We start from the raw sequence: 20,807 nt of genomic DNA, 5'->3' as shown, positions 1-20,807 counted from the left end.
GAGGACTCGTGGCACATGAGGGATGGAGCGGGAGCTGTGGTGGAAGTGGCAGTGGATAGGGGAAGGAGGGGTGGTGGGTTTGAGAGAGAGGGAGTTGATAGGAGTGCGGTGTGTATGGGGGGAAACTAAGCATCTTAGAGGAGGTGGGGAAGCAGAAATAACGATTGTTCAAGAAGAAGAGAGAATCAAAGAAATATCCACACACAAAATGCTGGAGAAACTCAGCAGGTCAGGCAGCATCGATGGAGAGGAGTAAACTCTGTTCTTTCAGACCATATAGCCACGTTAAAATGTCTCACTGCTTTGATCAATAATGGGCCATTGGGGTCACAGTTTTCGATTGGGGTCCGAGTATGTCGGTACAGTTTTGTTTCCCTCAGGCAGTGTTTCCCAGTCAGGTGTATGATGCAGGTTCTAAAGCCATGGAGATCGTGTGCCAGGGTAGCTGAAAAATGGCCATGTGGTCTGTTGAGGGAGGGGAGTGGACACGGAGTGATCCCTGTATAATACCGGTCATCCCAGTGGATTAAACCCCACCCAAGCCGGTGGATGGAATGCACTGGGGTGTGGTATCAAGAGGCTTTCGAGGTTTAAGCTCGGTTGTAGCTGGTAGGACTGGACGGACAGCCGTCTGCTGGGAGTGCGATCTGAAGGAAAACAGAGCTTTGCAGACAGAAGTGCAAAGATTGCAGCTAATGTCAGCACTCTGAGCTGCGTCTCAAATGCGTCGACGACTTGGAGCCCCTTGCAAACCTTCACCTCATGCACGCAATGCAGGCGCATGCTCCCGTGCTGAGCGACAGACGAACTGACACCTACGTAGATCAAGCAGAGGACCGTTCTGTAAAAGACTTTCCCCCTTTATCTCAAAGGAGAAAATCTGCAGACGCTGGAAATCCGAGCAACACACAAAATGCTGGAGGAACTCAGCAGGCCAGGCAGCATCTAGGAAAAGAGTGCTGTCGACGTTTTAGGGTCCTGCCGAAGAGTTTCGGCCTGAAACGTAGACTACTCTTTTGCGAGATGCTACCTGGCCTGCTGAGTTCCTCCAGCATTTTATGTGTGTTCCCCCCTTATCTTTCAGGCACAGTTTTCCAGTGATCGCTGGTGGTCTGGCCGGCAGGTGGGAAGCCTCTTAGGCTGTCCTTCCCCCTCAGACTGGGCAAGAAGAAAGAATCCCCTCTGTACACAGCCAATCCCCAAGCCCAAGTTATCGCAGAGGGAGGGCTAAACACATCCGATTTGCCATTCCTTAAGGCCCTTCATAGCCCCTATCTCCCTTAATGAATCAAAAGCAAAGATAAAGATTAGTTTTATTTGTCCTGTGTACACGTCACAGTATTGGCCTTTGTTCTCATAATAGAAGAACGTCCCTTTAGAACAGAGATGAGGAGGAATTTCTTTAGCCAGAGGGTGGTGAATCTGTGGAATTCATGGCCACAGAAGGCAGCGGAGGCCAAGTCATTGGGTGTTTTTAAAGCAGAGGCCGACAGGATTAGTAAGGGCGTCAGAGGTTACGGGGAGAAGACAGGAGAATGGTGTTGTGAGGGAAAATGAACCAGCCATGATGGAATGGCGGAGCAGACTCGATGGGATGAATGGTTTAATTTTGCTCCTGTGTCTTGTGGTCCTGCATCGAAACGTACAGTGAAATGCGTCGTTTTGTGTCAACGACCAACACCGTCCGAGGACGAGCTGGGGGCAGCCCGCGAGTGTCGCCACACTTCCGGCGCCAACTAACCGCGCCCACAGTTTTACTAATCTTAACCGGTACGTCTTTGGAACATGGGAGGAAGCCAGAGGAAACCCACGAGGTCTTGGGCAGAACGTAGAAACTCCTTGCAGACTGCCGCGGGCCATCTAGCACTGCGTTGCGTGAGTTTTGGGTTCCGGCTTGCACTGGGGGCACAGGAGGAGGGCACGCAAAATCTTTGCGGAGATCCTGCGCTCCGCTCGCTGCAATGACAGAGGGCCGCCACCGGGTGGCAGACTGTTGGCTACTTTCCATCCGGGAACCCTGCAATATAAGTAGCCATGCTCTTTTTCTTTATCATTGCAGACTTTCCGGAGGGAAATTCACCATCATCCTCAGATCAGATACAAAAGCAGGAAGAGGATGAGGAGGAGGAGGAGGAGGAGGTCTCTGAGGAAGATATGGAGGAAGAGGGGCACCTCACGTCATGGCACCTATCTCTGAGCGCCTTTTCGGACAGTGCAACCCTGAAGGCAGAGGACAAGCTCTTGGAGGGTCGTACTTCCCATCGCGACGTCGCTGGCACTAGTGGGCTGCAGCCAGCCAAGAAGCAAAGGGAAAGTGAGGTGCAGGCCCCCCGGCGAGAGAGTCCGCATAGCAGCACTGCCCCGGAGGACCTGAGCGAGAACTTTGACAGGGAGGCATTCAAGAAAAGGCTGGTGCAGATGCACGGCGAAATGCTTGGCTCGTTATCTAGCCTTTCAGACAGGATGCAGGAGATGGCCAGGAGTATGGAGGTGTCGGTCTCCAACCTTGCACAGGAGGTCCTTTGGAGCCAGGACAGCCTCAGCTCCAGCGTGGAGGTGATACGCAGCTCCATTCCGACCGGCACGGACGCTGCCGCGATGCAGCGGCTGATGGACCGGGTCCTGGCTTCCATGGAGGCGCAGGAGGAGGCTGTTCAAAGTCTCTGCGCCTCCATGGAGGCCCAGGGTAACCCCAGCCGGGCGCTGCTGGCCGTCAGCCGGGAGCAGGTGGCCGTCATGAGGGAGCAGCGGGAGGCCGTCCGGGAGCAGGTCGCCCTCCTCCGCGAACAGAGGGAGGCCGCGCGGGAGCAGCTGGCCCTCCAGCACGAGCAGATCGCCGCCCTGCGCGAGCAGAGGGCCACCTCCCGGAAGAACACGGCGGCGCTGCGGGAGCAGACGGCTGTCCTGCGGGACCTGGTGGTGGGGATCGGCGCCGGCCTGAAGTCTCTGACGGACGCGGTGCAGTCGGGGACGCAGCAGATCTGCAGGGAGCTGGCCGCCCGCCCCCGGGAGAGGCCCAGCGGCGTTCCGCTTCTCCGGACCAGTGTCCTCCCTCGCGGCATCAGCTTCTCCCCTCGGGCAAAGCCCTTGCCCGTGTCCCACGTCAAGGCGTCCCGTGCCACAGCCCCCGATGGCAGCGCGCTGGAACCCTGCTCTCCCAGAGGTCGCCACGGGCGCCCACTGCGGACATACACCAAGATAAACAAGCAGCCGCCCCAGGGTGTTGGCACAACAGAACAACCTCCCACAGGCTCTGGGGCATTGAAACGGCCACGCCAGACTTCCGGCAAAATCGAACACTCTCCTCTGGGCACTAGTATGACAAAGTAGTCGCCCCCTAGTTGCTGGTACATAGTAGGGGCCTCGGCTAAAGTGCACCAGTGCCCCAAGTGAGGTTACCAAGGTAACAGGGTAGACTGGATGTTAGCTGCAAGGCATTCACAAGAGCAACTATAAACTAATTTATTAGATGTTGGTATTTCGTTTTTATTTTTGCATCCGTTTTACCTGACAAATTAAAACACTTTGTCCAAACGTTTTGTGTGTCAAAAATCTGATGGTAGCGACCAGTGCAGTGGGACAATGAGAGTATCGGCTCAGGAACAGTGTTTGACGGTACTGTGCGAAGCTATTCTCTCCATCGTTGTTAACGAGACACAGGGAGTTTATCTAAAGCTCATTCCCCTTCAACAAGAGGGCACATTCCTCGGTTGAACGGAATCATGTCGTCAACATATCCAGTGTTCGGATCCTCTCTCAGGCAAAACATACCCTAGCGCTATTTAATCACGGAGACAATTCTCTGACAGGCTGAGGTGTTATCCTGCTTGATTAGAAAGGCCTGCCAGGTCCCCCCAGCATTTTGTGTGTGTTGCTCACAGGATCTGCAGAATCTCTTCTGTGTCTCAGACTTTACAGTACCAGCGACACAGGTTCAATTCCTGCCGCTGCCCTTGAGTTTGTACGTTCTCCCCGTGACCGCGTGGGTTTCCTCCCACCGTGCAAAGACGTACTGGTTGGTGGGTTAATTGGTCTTTGTAACTTGTCCCACAATTAGGCCAGGGTTAAATCGGGGGGTGCGGCTTGAAGGGTCAGGAGGGCCTATTTGAAGGCAGGAGTTGATGGTAGACGCAAGAGGTTCTGCAGATGTTGGAAATCCAGAGCAACGCACACAAAATGCCGGAGGAACTCAGCAGGTCAGGCAGCATCTATGAAAATGAATAAACAGTCGACGTTTTGGCCTGAGACCCTTCTGCAGGACTGAGAAAGAAGGGGGAAGATGCCAGAATAAAAAGGTGGGGGAGGGAAGAGAACGAGCTAGAAGGTGATAGGTGTGGGAGAGGTAAAGGGCTGGAAAAGAAGGGATCTGATAGGAGAGGAGAGTGGACCATGGGAGAAAGGGAAGGAGGAGGGTTACGGGGGAGCTGATAGGCAGGTGAGGAGTAGAGGCCAGAATGGGGAATGGAAGAAGAGCAGGGGGTGGGGGAATGAGAAAAAAGATTACCAGGAGAGATTAATGTTGGGATGATACCTCTGTTATTAAATGGACTGCTTTATCCCTGCTTTCTTCCACCTCTTTGTACTGAAAGATCAAAGATACTGATGTTTTTGTCGGAATATCCTTAGGGATGGTTGCTTTAAAAAACATAAATAAAATCCAGTCCAGTAGTTGTGGTCTTCTATACTGTGCCAGAGATAAACAAAATTCCATCGGTAACAACTAACCGGGCAGCACAGCAGCGTAATGGTCAGCACAACGCTTCACAGTACAGGCGACCCGGGTTCAATTCCCGACACTGCCCGTGAGGAGTTTGTACGTTTTCCCTGTGACCGCGTGGGTTTGCTCGCACAGTCTGAAGACGTACCGTTTAGTAGGTTAGTCGGTCACTGTGATTAGGCTCGGGGTGAACTGGGGGGTTGCTGGGCAGTGCTGTTCAAATGGTCTACTCCACACTGTGTCTCAGTAAATAAATAAAAACGAAAATCGCCAGGAAAGCTTGGAACCTTACAGAAAAATACAGAAGCAACTCTACTGTAATTACTATATGTGTGTGTGTGATTATATAAAAATACAAGCAGGCATCAGGCATAGCAAAGTTAAATCACAAGCAAAATAACAATGAGGCAATATTTTCATTTTCTTCTCCAGATTCAAATTTATTTACTGCAAGATTCAAAATTACTTATTGTCACTCATCTGTACCGAAGTGAAACACACAATGAAATGTGTCGTTTGCATTAACAACCAACACATTCGAGGGTGTTCTGAAAGTGTTGTTTAGAGTAGGGAAGATGGGTTGTGCAGTTAGATTTTCATGGATACCTGGGCATGCTGAGGTGGAGGGAAATGAAATTGTGGATGGCATTGCAAAGTCTTCCTTACAGAGCAGGCAAGTAGAAATTAGAGTTCCTCTAGGCAGAGCAGAATTGAGAAGTAGGATTAAAAAAGGTATAGAGAAGAAGTGGCAGGAGGATTGGAAAAATGAATTAAGGGGCAGGCATTATTTTTCTAGTCACGCACTAGTTAAAAAGGTCTCAGACTGTTACCTTTTAAGTCGTAGAGGTATGGTGAAATTTACAAGACTTAGGTTGGGGCATTGTGGGCTAAATTATTATTTAAAGATAATGGGAAAACATCCTACTGGATTATGTGACCGTGGTAGTCCAGAGACAGTCCAGCATGTTTTGATGAGCTGTAATCGATACAAAATTGAAAGAAGCATGTTGTTCAAGAGGCTATCTGGCTTAAATTTATTTTGGTTTTCTATTCAATCTTTGTTTGGCCATCAAGAGAATCAACGTCTGATTGAAGAGTCTATTGTTCAGTTTATACGTGAGACTAGGTTGTATTCGAGAATTTGAGTCCCTTGAAGTTCTGTGATTAATTATACATCCTGCGGAGGGCTGTGATACGCCTAGATGCGTCTAAACAGCCAGAAATAGTAGAATAAGAAGAAGAGGATGTTCTGGGGCAACCCACAAGTGCCGCCACACATTCTGGTGCCAGCAGAGCACGGCTACGGCTGTGACTGTGAATGAAGTCACTGGAGAGACACTCAAGCTGGTGATATCGAAGTCTTTATTCAGCAAAACAAGCAGGTATCATACTGGAGATACTCTTAGAAGAGGCCCCCTGACCCGATATTACATGATTTTTTTATGTGTTAAAGATCACAGGTAACTGCAGAACAATTCTATAGTTACAACGTATCCTTTGAATTACATATAATTTAAAAACACAAGTACAAGAAAATCTGCTGCTGATGGGAATCCAAAGCAATACACACAATGTGCTGGAGGAACTCAGCAGGTCAGGCAGCATCTGTCGAATCAAGTATCGCTGTGATGATTGTACGTTCTGGTATCAATTGTTTGGCGGCAATAAAGTATGAAGTATCAGCATCTTTTCCATAGATGCTTCCTGACCTGCTGAGTTCCTCTGGCATTTTGTGTGTGTTAATTTTCAAACACATAGATCTTCACACAAACACTCAGACACCCAAAACAAATGTGAAGCGCCACTGACTCTGGGCTGCTTTCATGCATATGCAGACATCTCAGGTTAATGGGGTGTTTCTTGGTTTGCAATCAACCCCCATTCTGCAGCTCCAAAAAAAAACATGTCCTGAGCTGCACTTAAACTCAGTCTACAGTCCATGTTCAGATCTGATGACTGATTGCTGTTGAAATTAATATTTGCTATATATCATAACTCCAGAATACGCCCTAACAAGCAACAAAACAACAACAGCAAAACAAGCCCTGTATCTCCAAGTCCTCTAAGCCTAATCTCCTTGTATGAAGTTTATTATATCTGGGTTTGACTCCGAGATGCTGGTGTGATTGAAGTGGATAGTTTCAAATGAAATTATTTTCTTAAGCAATGTTATCACCCAAGTACGAGGAAATCTGCAGATGATGGAAATTCAAGCAACACACACAAAATGCTGGTGGAATGCAGCAGGCCAGGCAGCATCTCTAGGAAGAAGTACAGTCGACGTTTCGGGCTGAGACCCTTCGCAGGACTAACTGCATTCTTGGTTTGCAATCCACCAGCACTTTGTGTGTGTTGCTTATCACCCAAGTGCTACTTCCAAGTGATCTACACAGATATCTAATACTGAAAGACAGATAGCTCCCTGTTTGTTCATTTACTCAGTGGCCACTGTATTAAGTAACTCCTGTACCTAATAAAGTGGCCACTGGGCATTTGTTCGTGGTCTGCTGGTGAAGCCCATCCATTCAGAGACGCTCTTCTGCACACCACTGTTGTAACGTGTGGTTACTTGAGTTGCTGTCGCCTTCCTGTCAGCTTGAACCAGTCTGGCCATTCTCCTCTGACCTCTCTCGTTAACAAGGCATTCATTTCCCCACAGAACTGCTGCTCACTGGATGTTTTTTTTTGTTTTCACACCATTCTCTGTAAACTCTAGAGTCTGTGTACATGAGAATCCCAGAAGATAGCTGTTTCTGAGATACCAGACTGAGAATGATAGCACCAACTATCATTCCATACTCAAAAGTCCCTTAGATCATACTTCTTCCCCATTCTGATGTCTACTCTGAAGCTCTTGACCATGTCTGTATGCTTTAATGCATTGAGTTGCTGCCACATGATTGGCTGATTAGATATTTGCATTAACGAGCAGATATACAGGTACCTAATAAAGTGGCCACTCTGTATTTGGTTTGGCAGTATTTAAAACCCATGCTCTGTCTTACTCCAGTGTCTTGAGTAGTGGTGGTAGTGTGATATCATGAACATCACCTGACGTGTCCAGCAATCATATTTGACTTTTTTTTAAAATCACATATTGAAAAAATCTGATTAGTAGGCGGTGGAGCTTGTTTTCAGTGATGGATGCCTGTGGGTGCAATGTATCAACGTTTCATGATCAAGGGTTCTGAATTATTTTGTGCACATCCAACACCAAGAGGGGCTTCCCAAAATATTAAACAGTTGCAGGGATAAGAAAGCCATGAATTAACCTTTTTTTTTTCCCGGGAGTTTTGAACTGACAGTACAGGAATACTGCATCCACGAGCAAAATCCTCCCACTGGGCAACACGCCCAGAATGCTGGGGGAACTCAGCAGGTCAGACAGCATCCGTGGAGGGAAATAAACAGTTGATATTCTGGGCTGAGAGAGCTGCCAGCCCAAATCGTCGACTGTTTATTCCCCTCCATAGATGCTGCCTGACCTGCTGAGTTCCTCCAGCATTTTGTGTGTGCTGCTGAAGATTTTCAACATCTACAGAATCTCTTTGCATCTCTGTCTGGTCATGTTCACCCTTGCGTATCGTTCCTAAGTCTTAATCATTTCATTGTGTGAGCTCAAAAGTGGCCTTGTCTCAGTGGTCGACGTCATTCCAGTGGTTGTCCAGAGTAATTGTTGTTCTATCTGCGGGTACTGACCCCCAGACTGTTAGATATAAACACAAGAGATTCTGCAGTTGCTGGAAATTCAGAGCAACACATACAAAATACTCAGCAAACAACAGGAATTCTGCAGATGCTGGAAATTCAAGCAACATACATCAAAGTTGCGGGTGAACGCAGCAGGCCAAGCAGCACCTATAGGAAGAGGTGCTCTTACTCACTCTTCCTTCAGTTAGTCCTGACGAAGGGTCTCAGCCTGAAACGTCGACTGCACCTCTTCCTATAGATGCTGCCTGGCCTGCTGTGTTCACCAGCAACTTTGATGTATGTTGCTCAAAATACTCAGCAGGTCGGGCAGCGTCTATGGAAAAGAATAAATGGTCGAATTTTCAGGCCAGGACCCTTCTTCAGGACTGGAAAGGAAGGAAGAAGTCAGAGTGAGAAGCTGGGGGTGGGGAGGAAGAAGTACAAGGTGGAAGGTGATAGGTGAAACTGGGAGAGGGGGAGGGGTGAAGTAAAGAGCTGGGAAGTTGATTGGTGGAAGAGATAAAGAGCTGGAGAAGGGGGAATCTGGTAGGAGAGGACAGTAGACCATGGAAGAAAGGGAAGGAGGAGAACCAATCATCAATCTACTTCACCCCCTCTCCCTCTCTTCCGGTTCCACTTCCTGACTTTTAAATTCAGTGCCTCAATTAATAAAGGCAAGCATGCCATATGCTTTCTGAACTACTAGCCATGAGCCATGAACTTGGACCTGAAGATCCCTCTGCTCGTCAGCACTGTTAAGAGTCAGTGGACTGTCTCTTTACGTTTGATCTACCAAGGTGCAACACTTCACATTTGACCAGGTTAAACTCCATCTGCCGATTCTTTGCCCATATTTGCAAGCGATTCATACCCTGCTATGTTCTTTGCCAGCCTTGTATGCTCTCCACGACAGCACCAATCTCTATATCATTTGCAGACTTACTAAGCCACCCACCAACATCTGAAGAAATACAACTATCAGCCAGAGCCAGGCTGTCCCGGCTGGCCGCAGTACCGTTTTGAAATTCACTGATACCATTTGAAACCTCGCCTTCCATTACATCACACATTAAACTGACATCATCTGCCCAGTCTAAACCTGAGCAGAATCTACTAACACCTGTCTTGTCACTGGTAATGGCAAAACGAGATTTCAAATGGAATTCTAATTCTTTTGTAATAACGGGACATCCCACCTCGGCCAGACCAAACTACCCCCGCTCCCCGACACCCTGTTATCGTTTCTATATATCTTGTATCCTTTTAAAAACACTCACCTGGTCATCTTCTGAACCTCTGGCCTTCTGTCCTTCACAAAAGGAAAAGTAGAGGAAGTCCCTTTTCTTTTGGAAGAGACCACTTCCCTAGTTCCTCCAGCATTTTGTCTGTGTTGCTTTGGATTTGCAAGACCTCATGCTCTAATAATTTTTACTCTCATATCCGGTAGATGCTACAGGAGCCTCCGCTCCCGCACCAGCAGGCACAGGAAGAGCTTCTTCCCTGAGGCTGTGACCCTGCTGAACCTCACATCACAGCGCTAAGCAGTATTGCACCCATATTGTACTGTCTCAGTACTTTCATATTTGTGTGCTGTAGCACTTACTTTTTATTCACAGTTATTTTGTAAATAACACTATTCTTTGCACTTCTGGTCAGATACTAAATGCATTTCATTGGCTTTGTATCTGTACTCGGCACAATGACAATAAAGTTGAATCTAATCTAATAAGTAGCATCTTGCGGTACGGGATGGATCATTGTGGCAACATTGAGAATGATGGTAAGTTTGGAGGGGGAGACGGGGAGGGATGAGAATAGAGTGTGAGAGTGGGAGGCAGAACAATCCCAAGCATCATGCAGGCTCAGGTCAGTTTCCTGATCAGTTGGGGCACCAAAGGATATGGCGAGAAGGCAGGTGTATGGGATTGAGAGGGATCCAGGATCAACCGTGATGGAATGGCAGAGCAGACTCGATGAGCTGAATGGCCTAATTCTGCTCCTATGTCTTATGGTCACGACTGAGAGATTAAAAGAGCCTATGGACGTGGTGGGGAAAAGGTTGTCCTGGTCACTGCCCGGGGGTTGGGGGGAGGGTTCTTTGTCCCTGATTGTGTTGCCTCTATTTCTACTACCACTGTGGTAAACGGTGGCACCCCCAGAGAGCTCTTTGCCTGAGAATGGATGGTGTGCACGTCCAGAAACTTGAGCGAGGAGATCTGTCCGTTTGGAACTTCCACGTCCGTCTGAAAATACACGGCATACCAGAGCTTGGAAGGGTGGGGTGCTGATGCTGAGAGAGAGACAGAGAGAGAGAGAGAGAGAGAGAGGGAGAGGGAAAGAGAGAGGGAGAGGGAGAGGGGGAGAGAGAGAGAGAGCGAGGAGGTGAAAGGCAGATGGGGGAAATGGAGAGAGGAATGGGGGGAGAGTGGAACAGAGAGAGGGATTACAGGGGAGGCAGGAACAGGAAGAGTATGACAATGAGGGAAAAGGGGATGGTGACGGGTTGAGGGAGGTTTGGGAGAGAGGAACGGCGGGGCGAAGGCGAGATGCAGAGGGAGAAATGGGGAGAGAGGAACAGGTTGAGAGAGGGATGGGGAGAGGGTGAGGGAGGAACAGGAAGTGAAAGAGATGGGGAGAGGGGAATGGAGGGAGAGGGATAATGTTGAGACAGAGGGAGGTTCAGAGCGGGGCTAGAGTGAGTGAAGGAGGTGGAGAGAAATGAAGCAGGATCTCCCTCTCTTTTATGGACAGAAATGGGATAAGAGAGAAACACAGGAAGGGGAGAAACTAAATAACCTTAGGTTACTGAATGAGAGAGAGATTCAGTTTTATTATTGGTAACATTAGATTGGTTGTTCTATGGGAGCTCAGTTTCATAGTTTAAGAGAAGCTTGGATAGGTACATGGATGGCAGGGGTTTGGAGGGCTATGGTCTGGGTACAAGTCGATGGGAGTAGGCAGTTTTCATGGAACATGCAGAGGGGAAGAAGCTGTTCCTGAACTGTTGGTGTGAGTCTTCAGGCTCCTGTACCTTTTCGTTGTGGTAGTAATGAGAAAAGGGCATGCCCTGCAGGGGGAGGGCCTTGAGGCACTGCCTTTTGAAGACGTCCTTGATGGTGGGGAGGGTCGTACCCGTGATGGAACTGGCTGAATCTACAACCCTCTGCAGCTGTTGGTGATCCTGTGCGTTGGAGGCTCCATACAAGGTTGTGATGCATTCGGTTAGGGTGCTCTCCAATGTCGTTGTCATCGTGGCTATCCCTCGAGGTCAAGGATGATGGTCTTCGTTCTGAAGAAGTGGCCCACAGAGCGAAGACGCCTGTCCGTGTATTTGTTTAACGTGTACTTGATGTTGCACTCCAAGAAGCACACGATACTTCACAAATCAACCAACTAATTCCAATGGCATGGAAACCACGACGATTGGAGCTGATGGATTTGTTGCAGCCATCATCCGCCTTCACAGCCGTTGAGTTCCAAGTAACTTCGTCCACCTGTTCCTCCGTTGAGGTCTTGGTTGGATTGTTCTTTGTCAGGGACCTCACCCTCGATCTTACCGCCATGGGTGACCCTACCAGGAGCATAGCTCCAGACGGCTCTCGGGATCACAGGACCACACAAGCTTCTCCACCGCGACAAGGTGACAATCCACGGAGAAGTCCAATGTATGAGTGTGGATATTGCACGAATCTTTGGTGACATACCAAATCTCCTCAAACTTTCTTAGAGCTGCTGGCCTGCATCCTTTGTGATTGGGTCGATGTGTTGGGCCCAGTACAGATCCCCCCCAGATGTTAATGCCCAAGATGGCTGTTCATTCTTTGCACAGCTGACCTCTCACTGAGGACTGGTGTGAGGACAAATTTTGCTGTGATTCTGTACTGTTCGTCCTACTCCCATTAGGAAGGAGGCTGCTTAACATGTTAAGATCCCATGGTATTAAAGGAAAGATACTAGCATGCATAAAGCGGTGGCTGATTGGCTGGAGGCAAAGAGTGGGAATAAAGGGAGCCTTTTCTCGTTGGCGGCCGGTAACTAGTGGTGTTCCATGGGGGTCTGTGTTGGGGCTGCTTTTTACGTTATATGTCAATGGTTTGGATGTTGGAATTAATAGTTTTGTAGTTTGCAGACGTTACCAAGATAGGTGGAGGGGCAGGTAGCTTTGAGGAAATAGAGAGTCTACAGAAGGACTTAGATTAGGAAAATGGGCAAAGAAGTGGCAGATGGAATACAGTGTCGGGAAGTGTATTTTGCTAGAAGAAATGAAAGGGTTGACTTCTCTTAAGTGGAGAGAAAATTTAAAAATCTGAATTCATTTTGAGAGGACTGAATATAAAAGCAAAGATGTCTTGTCAATGCGAGGCCTCACAGAGTATTGGGAGCAGTTTTGGGCTCTTGATCGTAGAAAGGATGTGTTGAAACTGGAAAGGGTTTGGAGGAGGTTCATGAAAATGATTCCAGGATTGAGCAGTTTGTCATGTGAAGAGCGTCTGATGGCTCTCAGCCTGAATTTACAGGAATTCAGAAGAATGAGGGTGACCTAATTGAAATCTATCAAAGGGTGAAAGGTCTTGATAGAGTGGCTGAGGAGAGGATGTTTCCTCTGTTGGGGTAGTCTGGGACCAGGGGACACAGCCTCAGAATAGAAGGGACATCATTTTAGAGCAGAGATGAGGAAGAATTTCTTTAGCCAGAGAGTGGTGAATCTGTGAAATTTGTTGCCACAGGCAGCTGTGTAGACCAAGTCAATGGGTATATTTAAGGCAAAGGTCGATAGATTCTTGATTGGTCGGGGCATGAAGGCTTACAGGGAGAAGGCAGGAGATTGGGGCTGAGAGGGAAAATGGATCAGCAATGATGAAATGGCGGAGCAGAGTCGATGGGCCAAATGATCTAATTCTTCTCGAATGTCTTGTGGTCTTGTGTAGCATTCACATCAGCATCACCAGACTCAAAAATAGTTCCTTCCCCCTAAGAGGTAAAGCTGATCAACACCTCCACCCACTAACTCCACCACTACTTTATTACAGGTTTCCCCCGCCATCTGAAGGTAGAGCGTTCCTATGAAACGGTTCGTAAGCCGAAATGTCGTAAAGCGAAGAAGCAATTACCATGTATCTTTTTGGAAAAGTTTTCTGAGCGTTCACAGACCCAAAAATAACCTACCAAATCTTGCCAAATAACACATAAAACCTAAAATAACAGTAACATATAGTAAAAGCAGGGATGATATGATAAATACACAGCCTATATAAAGTAGAAATACTTCCGTACAACGATTGCCTGCACAGATCTCCGTAGCGAAAATCTCACGCAAGCGCTGTTGGTATAAACGCGCTGTCCAGTAACCTTTAAACTACGAAGCTGCCAAATCTACCAAATAACACGTAAAAATATACAGCCTATATAAAGTAGAAATAATGTATGTACAGTGTAGTATCACTTACCGGAATTGGGAAAACAGCGCTGAGCTCACTGATGATGGTGTGTTAGACTGAGTCGTCGCGGGCTGGGTGGTGCAGTGGCCCCCACCCTCCGGGCCGCCGACCCGATACATTGCCACAAAGAACGCAGCAGTAGCCGGGAGGCACCCAGCATGTCTTTAAGAAAAAAGCTGAAATAAACACGCTAATAAATTAAGTGCTGCCCGGCCCGTAAAGGTCGGCGCAGATCAGAGGCAATTGCCGATTGCATCGCCTCTGATCTGGGCCGACAATTATGTGCTAGGCTATCTTATGTATTTATATTTATTGTATTTTTTAATATTACTATGTTCTTTATTCTTTGAGTGTTTTTTATGCTGTATTGGATCCAGAGTAACAATTATCTTCTTCTCCGTACACTTGTGTTCAGGGAACGACGTTAAACAATCTTGTAACTTATGAGGGCAGCAGAGACTGAGTAACTGTCACACTTGCTCGTCTGGATTTGAGACTTGTCAGCTTCTGACCCTTAATTGCATTTCACTGCATTTCCAGTGTTCTTTCTCCACAGACCTGGAATCCGATGCCAGCAGCAATGAGGAGGAAGAGGTGAAGCTCCCTGTCGCGGATGTCAACCATGTGTCCCTACCTGCACCTCCTAACACGGTACGGCAAGAGCGCGGGATTGTATTGATTTTAGGCCTTTTATGGGAGGCTCCTTGCATTGGGTCTGTGAACTGGGAGAGCTGGTGGAGTTTATTTGCTGCTCCAGACAGAGCCATTCGGCCCATCTGCTCCATGCTTCACATGTGGAGATGTAAACTCATGTTCAGTCTTCCTGTGAGTCTCTCCCCCCCCAACACACACACACACACACACACATGACAGATACTCTCGCTTACATACAGGCACATAATTAACATATTGTCCCTTTTTGTCTTGTACGTTTACCCACCATTGCTTAAAACTGAAAATAAAAACAGAATTACTGCAAACCCTCATCAAAGTACATATATGTCGCCATGTACAGCCCTGAAATTCATTCATTATCTCTCTCTCCCTCTCTGTCTCTATCCATTTTAGATTATGAGGACATGCAGTCCTCTTTTATTATCATTTAGTAATGCATGCATTAAGAAATGATACAATGTTTTTCCAGAATGATATCACAGAAACATGACAAACTGACTGAAAAACTGACAAAAACCACATAATTATAACATATAGTTACAACAGTGCAAAGCAATACCGTAATTTGATAAGAACAGACCATGGGCACAGTGAAGTCTCAAAGTCTCTCGAAAGTCCCATCATCTCACGCAGACGGTGAACCTCCAGCACCGCAAACTTGCCGATGCAGCATCCTGGAAACATCCGACCACAGTCCGACTCCGTCCAAAAACTCCGAGCCTCCGACCAGCTCTGCCGAGCGCTTCGACCCCGGCCCCGGCAACAGGCAATAGGCAAAGCCGAGGATTTGGGGCCTTCCCCTCTAGAGATTCTCGATCGCACAGCAGCAGCGGCAGCGAAGCGGGCATTGCAGAAGTTTCTCCAGATGTTCCTCCGTGCTCACATCTGTCTCCATCAAATCAGGATTGTGCACGGCCCCTAGTTAATGCATATTGATATCATTCGGAACGGCCGCGCGTGCTGCGTCGCGCCATCTTTTCCTCCCTCCACTACCTCTCTCTCTATCTCCCTCTTTCTCTCTATGTATCTAGTGATGTATTATTTACTATTTATTTATGTGTTGGGACACAGCATTGTCTCGACAGTTCTAGCCCTTCAAGCCGCACTGCCCAGCAACCCCTGATTATGGGACCTCGTCTAATTATGGGACAATTTACAATGACCAATTAACCTACCAACTGATAGGTCTTCGGACTGTGGGAGGAAACCCACCCGGTCATGGGGAGAACGTACAGACTCCTTACAGGAGCAGGTTAACTCCTTCCACAGTGGTTTCTTGCGGTCAATCGCTGTAGATCTGGAAAGGCAGCACCTCCAGAGAGGGCAGCAGTTATCTCTCCAGGTCTGGCTTTTCCGCCGTGATGAGAGCTTAATTCTCACTCAGCTGAAAGATTAATTCTCATTCTCTCTCTACAGACGCTGCCTGACCTGCTGAGGATTATAGCATTTTTTTCCCTAAATTTCCATTTCAGATTTCCAGCATCTTTTTCCTAATCCTACCTTCGCTCTTCACTTCTAGCATTCCCTGTGGGAATAATAGAACATAGAATAGCACAGCACATTACAGGCCCTTCGGCCCACAATGTTGTGCTGACCCTCAAACCCTGCCTTCCATATAACCCCCCCCACCTTAAATTCCTCCATATACCTGTCTAGTAGTCTCTTAAACTTCACTAGTGTATCTGCCTCCACCACAGGTTCCACAATCCTGAAAGTAATAGCTTTGCTATTGTCCTGCAACCTTGGGAGTGGTGGGTGGCTGGAGAGGGGACGGGGGGGGGGGGTGGTGTGGAATTGGTGTTACATTACAATGAGGACAGTGTGGAGCTTATGGATATCAAATTGACAGCCTGAAAAGCTCAGAGCAGGTAGAGAGTTTCCTCCATTGGATTTGTTGCAAAGTTCAAAGTACATTTATTACCAAAGGAAGCACCACAATAACGTTGCGCTTCACACAACGCTATTACAGTGTGGAGGAGGCCCTTCCGGCCCTTAGAACCCCGCCACCCAGCAATATACCGATTTAATCCTGGCCTAATCACAGGGCATCCTACAATGGCCAATTAATCTGCCAACCGGAGAACCTGGAGGAAACCTACACAGTCACGGGGAGAACGTGCAAACTCCTTACAGGCAGAGGCAGGATTTGAACCCGGATCACCTGCACTGTAAAGCGTTGTGCTAACCACTACGCTACCGCGCTGCCCGATGTGGGCACAGTCTGTAAGGAGCTTGTACGTTGTACGTTCTCCCCGTGCCCACAGTCCAAAGACATACCGAAAGCTAATAGGCTATTATAAGTTGTCCTGCGATTAGGCTAGCATTAAGTAGCTGGGTTGTTGGGTAGTGTGGCTCATCGAGCTAGAAGGGCCTGTTTCGTGCAGTTATCTTTAAATAAATAAAGTACGTGTACATCAAGATATACTTCCCTGAGATTCACTTTTTTGCGGGCATTCACATTAGAACAAAGAAATACAATAGAATAATTGGAAAACTACACTCAAACGAAGGCTGACAAACAGTCAGTGTGCAAATGAAGACAAATTGTGCTGAATCTCTAAAATAAATGATAGTCACAACGTGAGTTGTAGAGTTCTTGTGAGTCCTTTGGTTGTGGAATCAGTTTGGTGTCGAGGTGAGTGAAGTTATCCACGCTGGTTTGGGTGTCTGATGGTTGAGGGATAATAACTGTTCTTGACCCTGCTGGTGTGGGACGTGAAGCTCCTGTACCCTCTTCCTGATGGCAACAGCGAGAAGAGATGATGGGTTTTTTGATGATGGATGCTACGTTCCTGTGGAAGTGCTCCTTCTTATATCCTTGCATTAGTGAATATTGTACATTTGTTTTGGAGTCTCTCTGAATGGCAGTATCAGTTCTCTCCAACTCCACAGTCCCTTGGAGATCCCTGCCTCGTGCTAACCACTGCGCCACCGGGGGGCAGCCGTTGGGTGGTAATGCGCCTGGTGTATCACAGGGACAAATGTGTTGCTGATGGAGGGTGGGGGGCTATGGAACGTCAGGCTGCACAAGTGGAAAGAGCAAATGTTGAGACAATATTGCAGATGTATGAACTACAGTCGAAATGGCAAGATGTGACACAGAGAAAGTGAGTTACCTGAAGTTGGAAAATTCAGTATCAAGTCCGGCAGGCTGCAACATGTCAGAAAGAAGATGAAGAATTGACATTGAAATTTATTTAGTTCTATTTTGAGATACAGTGTGGAACCGGCCCTTTGAGCCATGCTGGGACCCACCGATACGACCCTAGCCTAATCAGGGGGCAGTTTACAGTGACTAATTAATCTACTAACTGGTACATCTCTGAACTGTGGGAGGAGACTGGAGCACCCAAAGGAGACCGGAGCCCCCGGAGGAAACCCATTTCGCCACGGGAAGGAACATGCAAGCTTGCTTACAGAGGGTGCTGGATTTGAACTCAGAACACTTGACGCCCCGCGCTGCAGTAGCATCGCACTCCTGTGTAGAAATTAACAATGAACTTACAGCACAGTACAGGACTTTCAGCTCACAATGTTGTGCTGGCCTTTTATCCTACTCTGAGACATCCCTGATGTCTATTGAAGAGTTTTAAAATTGTTCCTGTTGTATTTACCTTTTCCACCACACCTGGCAGGAGTTCTGCTCTCCTACCGCTCTCTGTGTAAAGAACTCACCTCTGGCATCCCCCTATACTTTCCCCCAGTCACCTTAAAACAGCGGTCCCCAACCACTGGGCCACAGAGCATGTGCTACCGGGCCGCGAGGAAACGATGAGTCAGCTGCACCTTTCCTCATTCCCTGTCACGCACTGTTGAACTTGAACATAGAGTTGCCAACTGTCCCGTATATTGGGCTGAATTCGTTTGTCCCATAAGGGACCGCTCTTGTCCCGTATTTCCCCCGCTAAGGTAGAGCGTTCCTATGAAACCTTTCGTGCCGAAATGGCGTGAAGTGAAGAAACAATTACCATTAATTTATATGGGGAAAATTTTTGAGCGTTCCCAGACCCAAAAAATAACCTACCAAATCATACCAAATAACAGACAAAACTGAAAATAACACTGACATATAGTAAAAGCAGGAATGATATGATAAATACACAACATAGATAAAGTAGAAATAATGTATGTACAGTGTAGTCGGGAAGATTATGCCAAGACCGATTTGTGGGGGAAAAAAATCGGCACGTACACGCATGGGCACGTCACATATATGTGCACGTCACACATGTGCACACAGGTGCCCGCACAAGGCTTCATGGTCATGGTAGTCTTTCCTGGGGTAAATACAAGTGTCCCGGGATTTGACTGCTACATTTGTCCCTTATTTGGGAGTGAGAAAGTTGGCAACCCTAACTGTAAAAGACATGTTGAGTTTAACCCTACTTGAACCCCCCCCCCCCGCCCCCGGTTGGCCAGTCCGCAAGAATATTGTCAATATTAAACCGGTCCGCGATGCAAAAAAGGTTGGGGACCCCTGCCTTAAAAAGATCTCCCCTTGCTTTGGCCGTTTCCTCCCTGGGGAAAAGTTTCTGGGAGTCCACTCAGTCTATGCCTGTTAACATCTTGTACACCTCCATCAAGTCTCCTCTCATCCTCCTCTGCCCTAAAGAGAAAAGCCCCAGCTTGCTCAACCTAAATTAGAAGTTCAAAGTAAATTAATTATCAAAGTATAGTACTGGAGAATTTGATATCGACTTCGGAATGCTGCGACGTGCCTGGGCAGAAGATGAAATACAGACATTGAAACATATTCACTTAGTGTTTATGTAGAGGTACAGCACGGAACAGGCCCGTCCGTCCTTCCGGCCTTCGAGTTGCATCGTGCTGCAACCCACTGATGACATACAGAACTGAGCACAAATCTTATGCACATATATTTAGCTAGGGAGCCTAAAACTTTTGCACGGTATTATATTTGTCAATGTGGAATGGAGGGCGAGTTTGTTAATCTGGCAGGAGCAAAGGACGTTGGGAATGGCGAGGGTGGAGTGCCGTGGGAGGGGTGTGGGACAGGTGGTAGAGAAGGAGTGCCAGGCACGGGTGCAGACATACCCCAAGCCCTGAGACTCCAGGCAACGTCATACGATTCCAAACAATTGGTTTATTCATCACTACAGAATGTCTCTCTGGTGCTTCCCGCTCCCTCCCCTCTCCCTTCCCCTTTTCCCAACATGATTCCCCTCTCCCTGCCCCCTTCCCACTCTCAGTCCACAATAGAGACCCGTATCAGAATCAGGTTTATCATCACTCATGTACGACATGAATTTTTTTTTGGCCGCAGCTGTACAGTGCAATACACAAAATCACTACAGTCCTGTGCAAAAGTCCTAGGCACCCTAGCTATAAATATCTGCCTAAGACTGTTGTTCAGTACTGTACCTTGAACAAGTTCTGCACAACTGCCCACTCTCACCTGATTTAGCTGACGCTGACCTGCTCAGCATGAACCAAACAACACTAGAGTGGCTGGCTGTCTGGTGCGACAAGCTATGATGATGGGTACTGTACATCCCCGAGATTCATTTTCTTGCTGGCATATTCAGTAAATGCAAGAACCTTAACAGAATCAGTAAAATACCGCACCCAACGACCAATGTGCAAAAGACAACAAACTGTGGAAATAAAAATGAGAGAAATAATAATAAATAAGCAATAAATATCGAGGAAATGAAATGAAGAGTCTTTCAAAGTGAGTCCATAGATTGTAGAAACAGTTCAATGATGGGGAGAGTGAAGTTGCATGAAGTTATCTCTTCTGGTTCGATAGCCTGATAGTTGAGGGGTGATGACTGTCCCTGAACCTGGTGGTGTGGGTCCCGAGGCTCCTGCACCTTCTTCCTGATGGCAGCAGCGAGAAGAGAGCATGACCTGGATGGTGGGGGTCCCTGATGATGGCTGCTGCTTTAATCCAAGCAGCCTCCTGCCTCCGTGGTTTGTGTGTAATCGTCTCTTTTGTTATTTCCCGCAGGCAACTCTGGAGAGCAGTCTGAGTGGTCTGAGGATTTTCAGCCAAATACCAGGTACCTAGATGATGTTCGATTTTGTCTTGGGTCTGCTTCTGTTGCTGGGCCACTGAACCATCAGGTGAATCGTACATCACTGCTCCAAGTCTCCATTTTACAGTGTGGTTAGGACAGAGGCAGGGCGAGCAACAGATGGAAAACTGTACCGTACTTCTGAAACGCTTCAGTGAGTTATTCAGGTGGAGTTGAAAATGGGCCCTTCGAGCCATGCCGCCCAGCCAATCAAATCCTAGCCTTCACAACACGCTGGAGGAACTCAGC

At 47.7% G+C, this 20,807-nt stretch overlaps 1 protein-coding gene across 4 annotated transcripts in view; it reads left to right on the top strand.

The window, feature by feature from the left end:
• Nucleotides 1–20,807, top strand: part of LOC134354096 (interferon regulatory factor 3-like) — a 67,573-nt gene that overhangs the window by 13,083 nt on the left and 33,683 nt on the right. For 2 of the 4 annotated variants that reach the window (XR_010019723.1, XM_063062854.1), the window contains exons 4-5: nt 14,402–14,496; nt 20,492–20,543. Coding sequence is in view for 3 of the 4 variants with exons in the window: in XM_063062854.1 (XP_062918924.1) it covers nt 14,402–14,496; nt 20,492–20,543 (147 nt within the window). In the remaining variant the exon portion in view is untranslated. Of the gene's footprint in view, nt 1–2,059; nt 4,652–14,401; nt 14,497–20,491; nt 20,544–20,807 lie in introns of those variants that run through there. The other 2 variants (XM_063062852.1, XM_063062853.1) reach the window with 1 other exon arrangement.

Source organism: Mobula hypostoma, chromosome 11 (genome assembly GCF_963921235.1).
Source record: "Mobula hypostoma chromosome 11, sMobHyp1.1, whole genome shotgun sequence".
Lineage (NCBI taxonomy): Eukaryota > Metazoa > Chordata > Chondrichthyes > Myliobatiformes > Myliobatidae > Mobula > Mobula hypostoma.
This window is presented reverse-complemented; position numbering and strand designations above follow the sequence as displayed.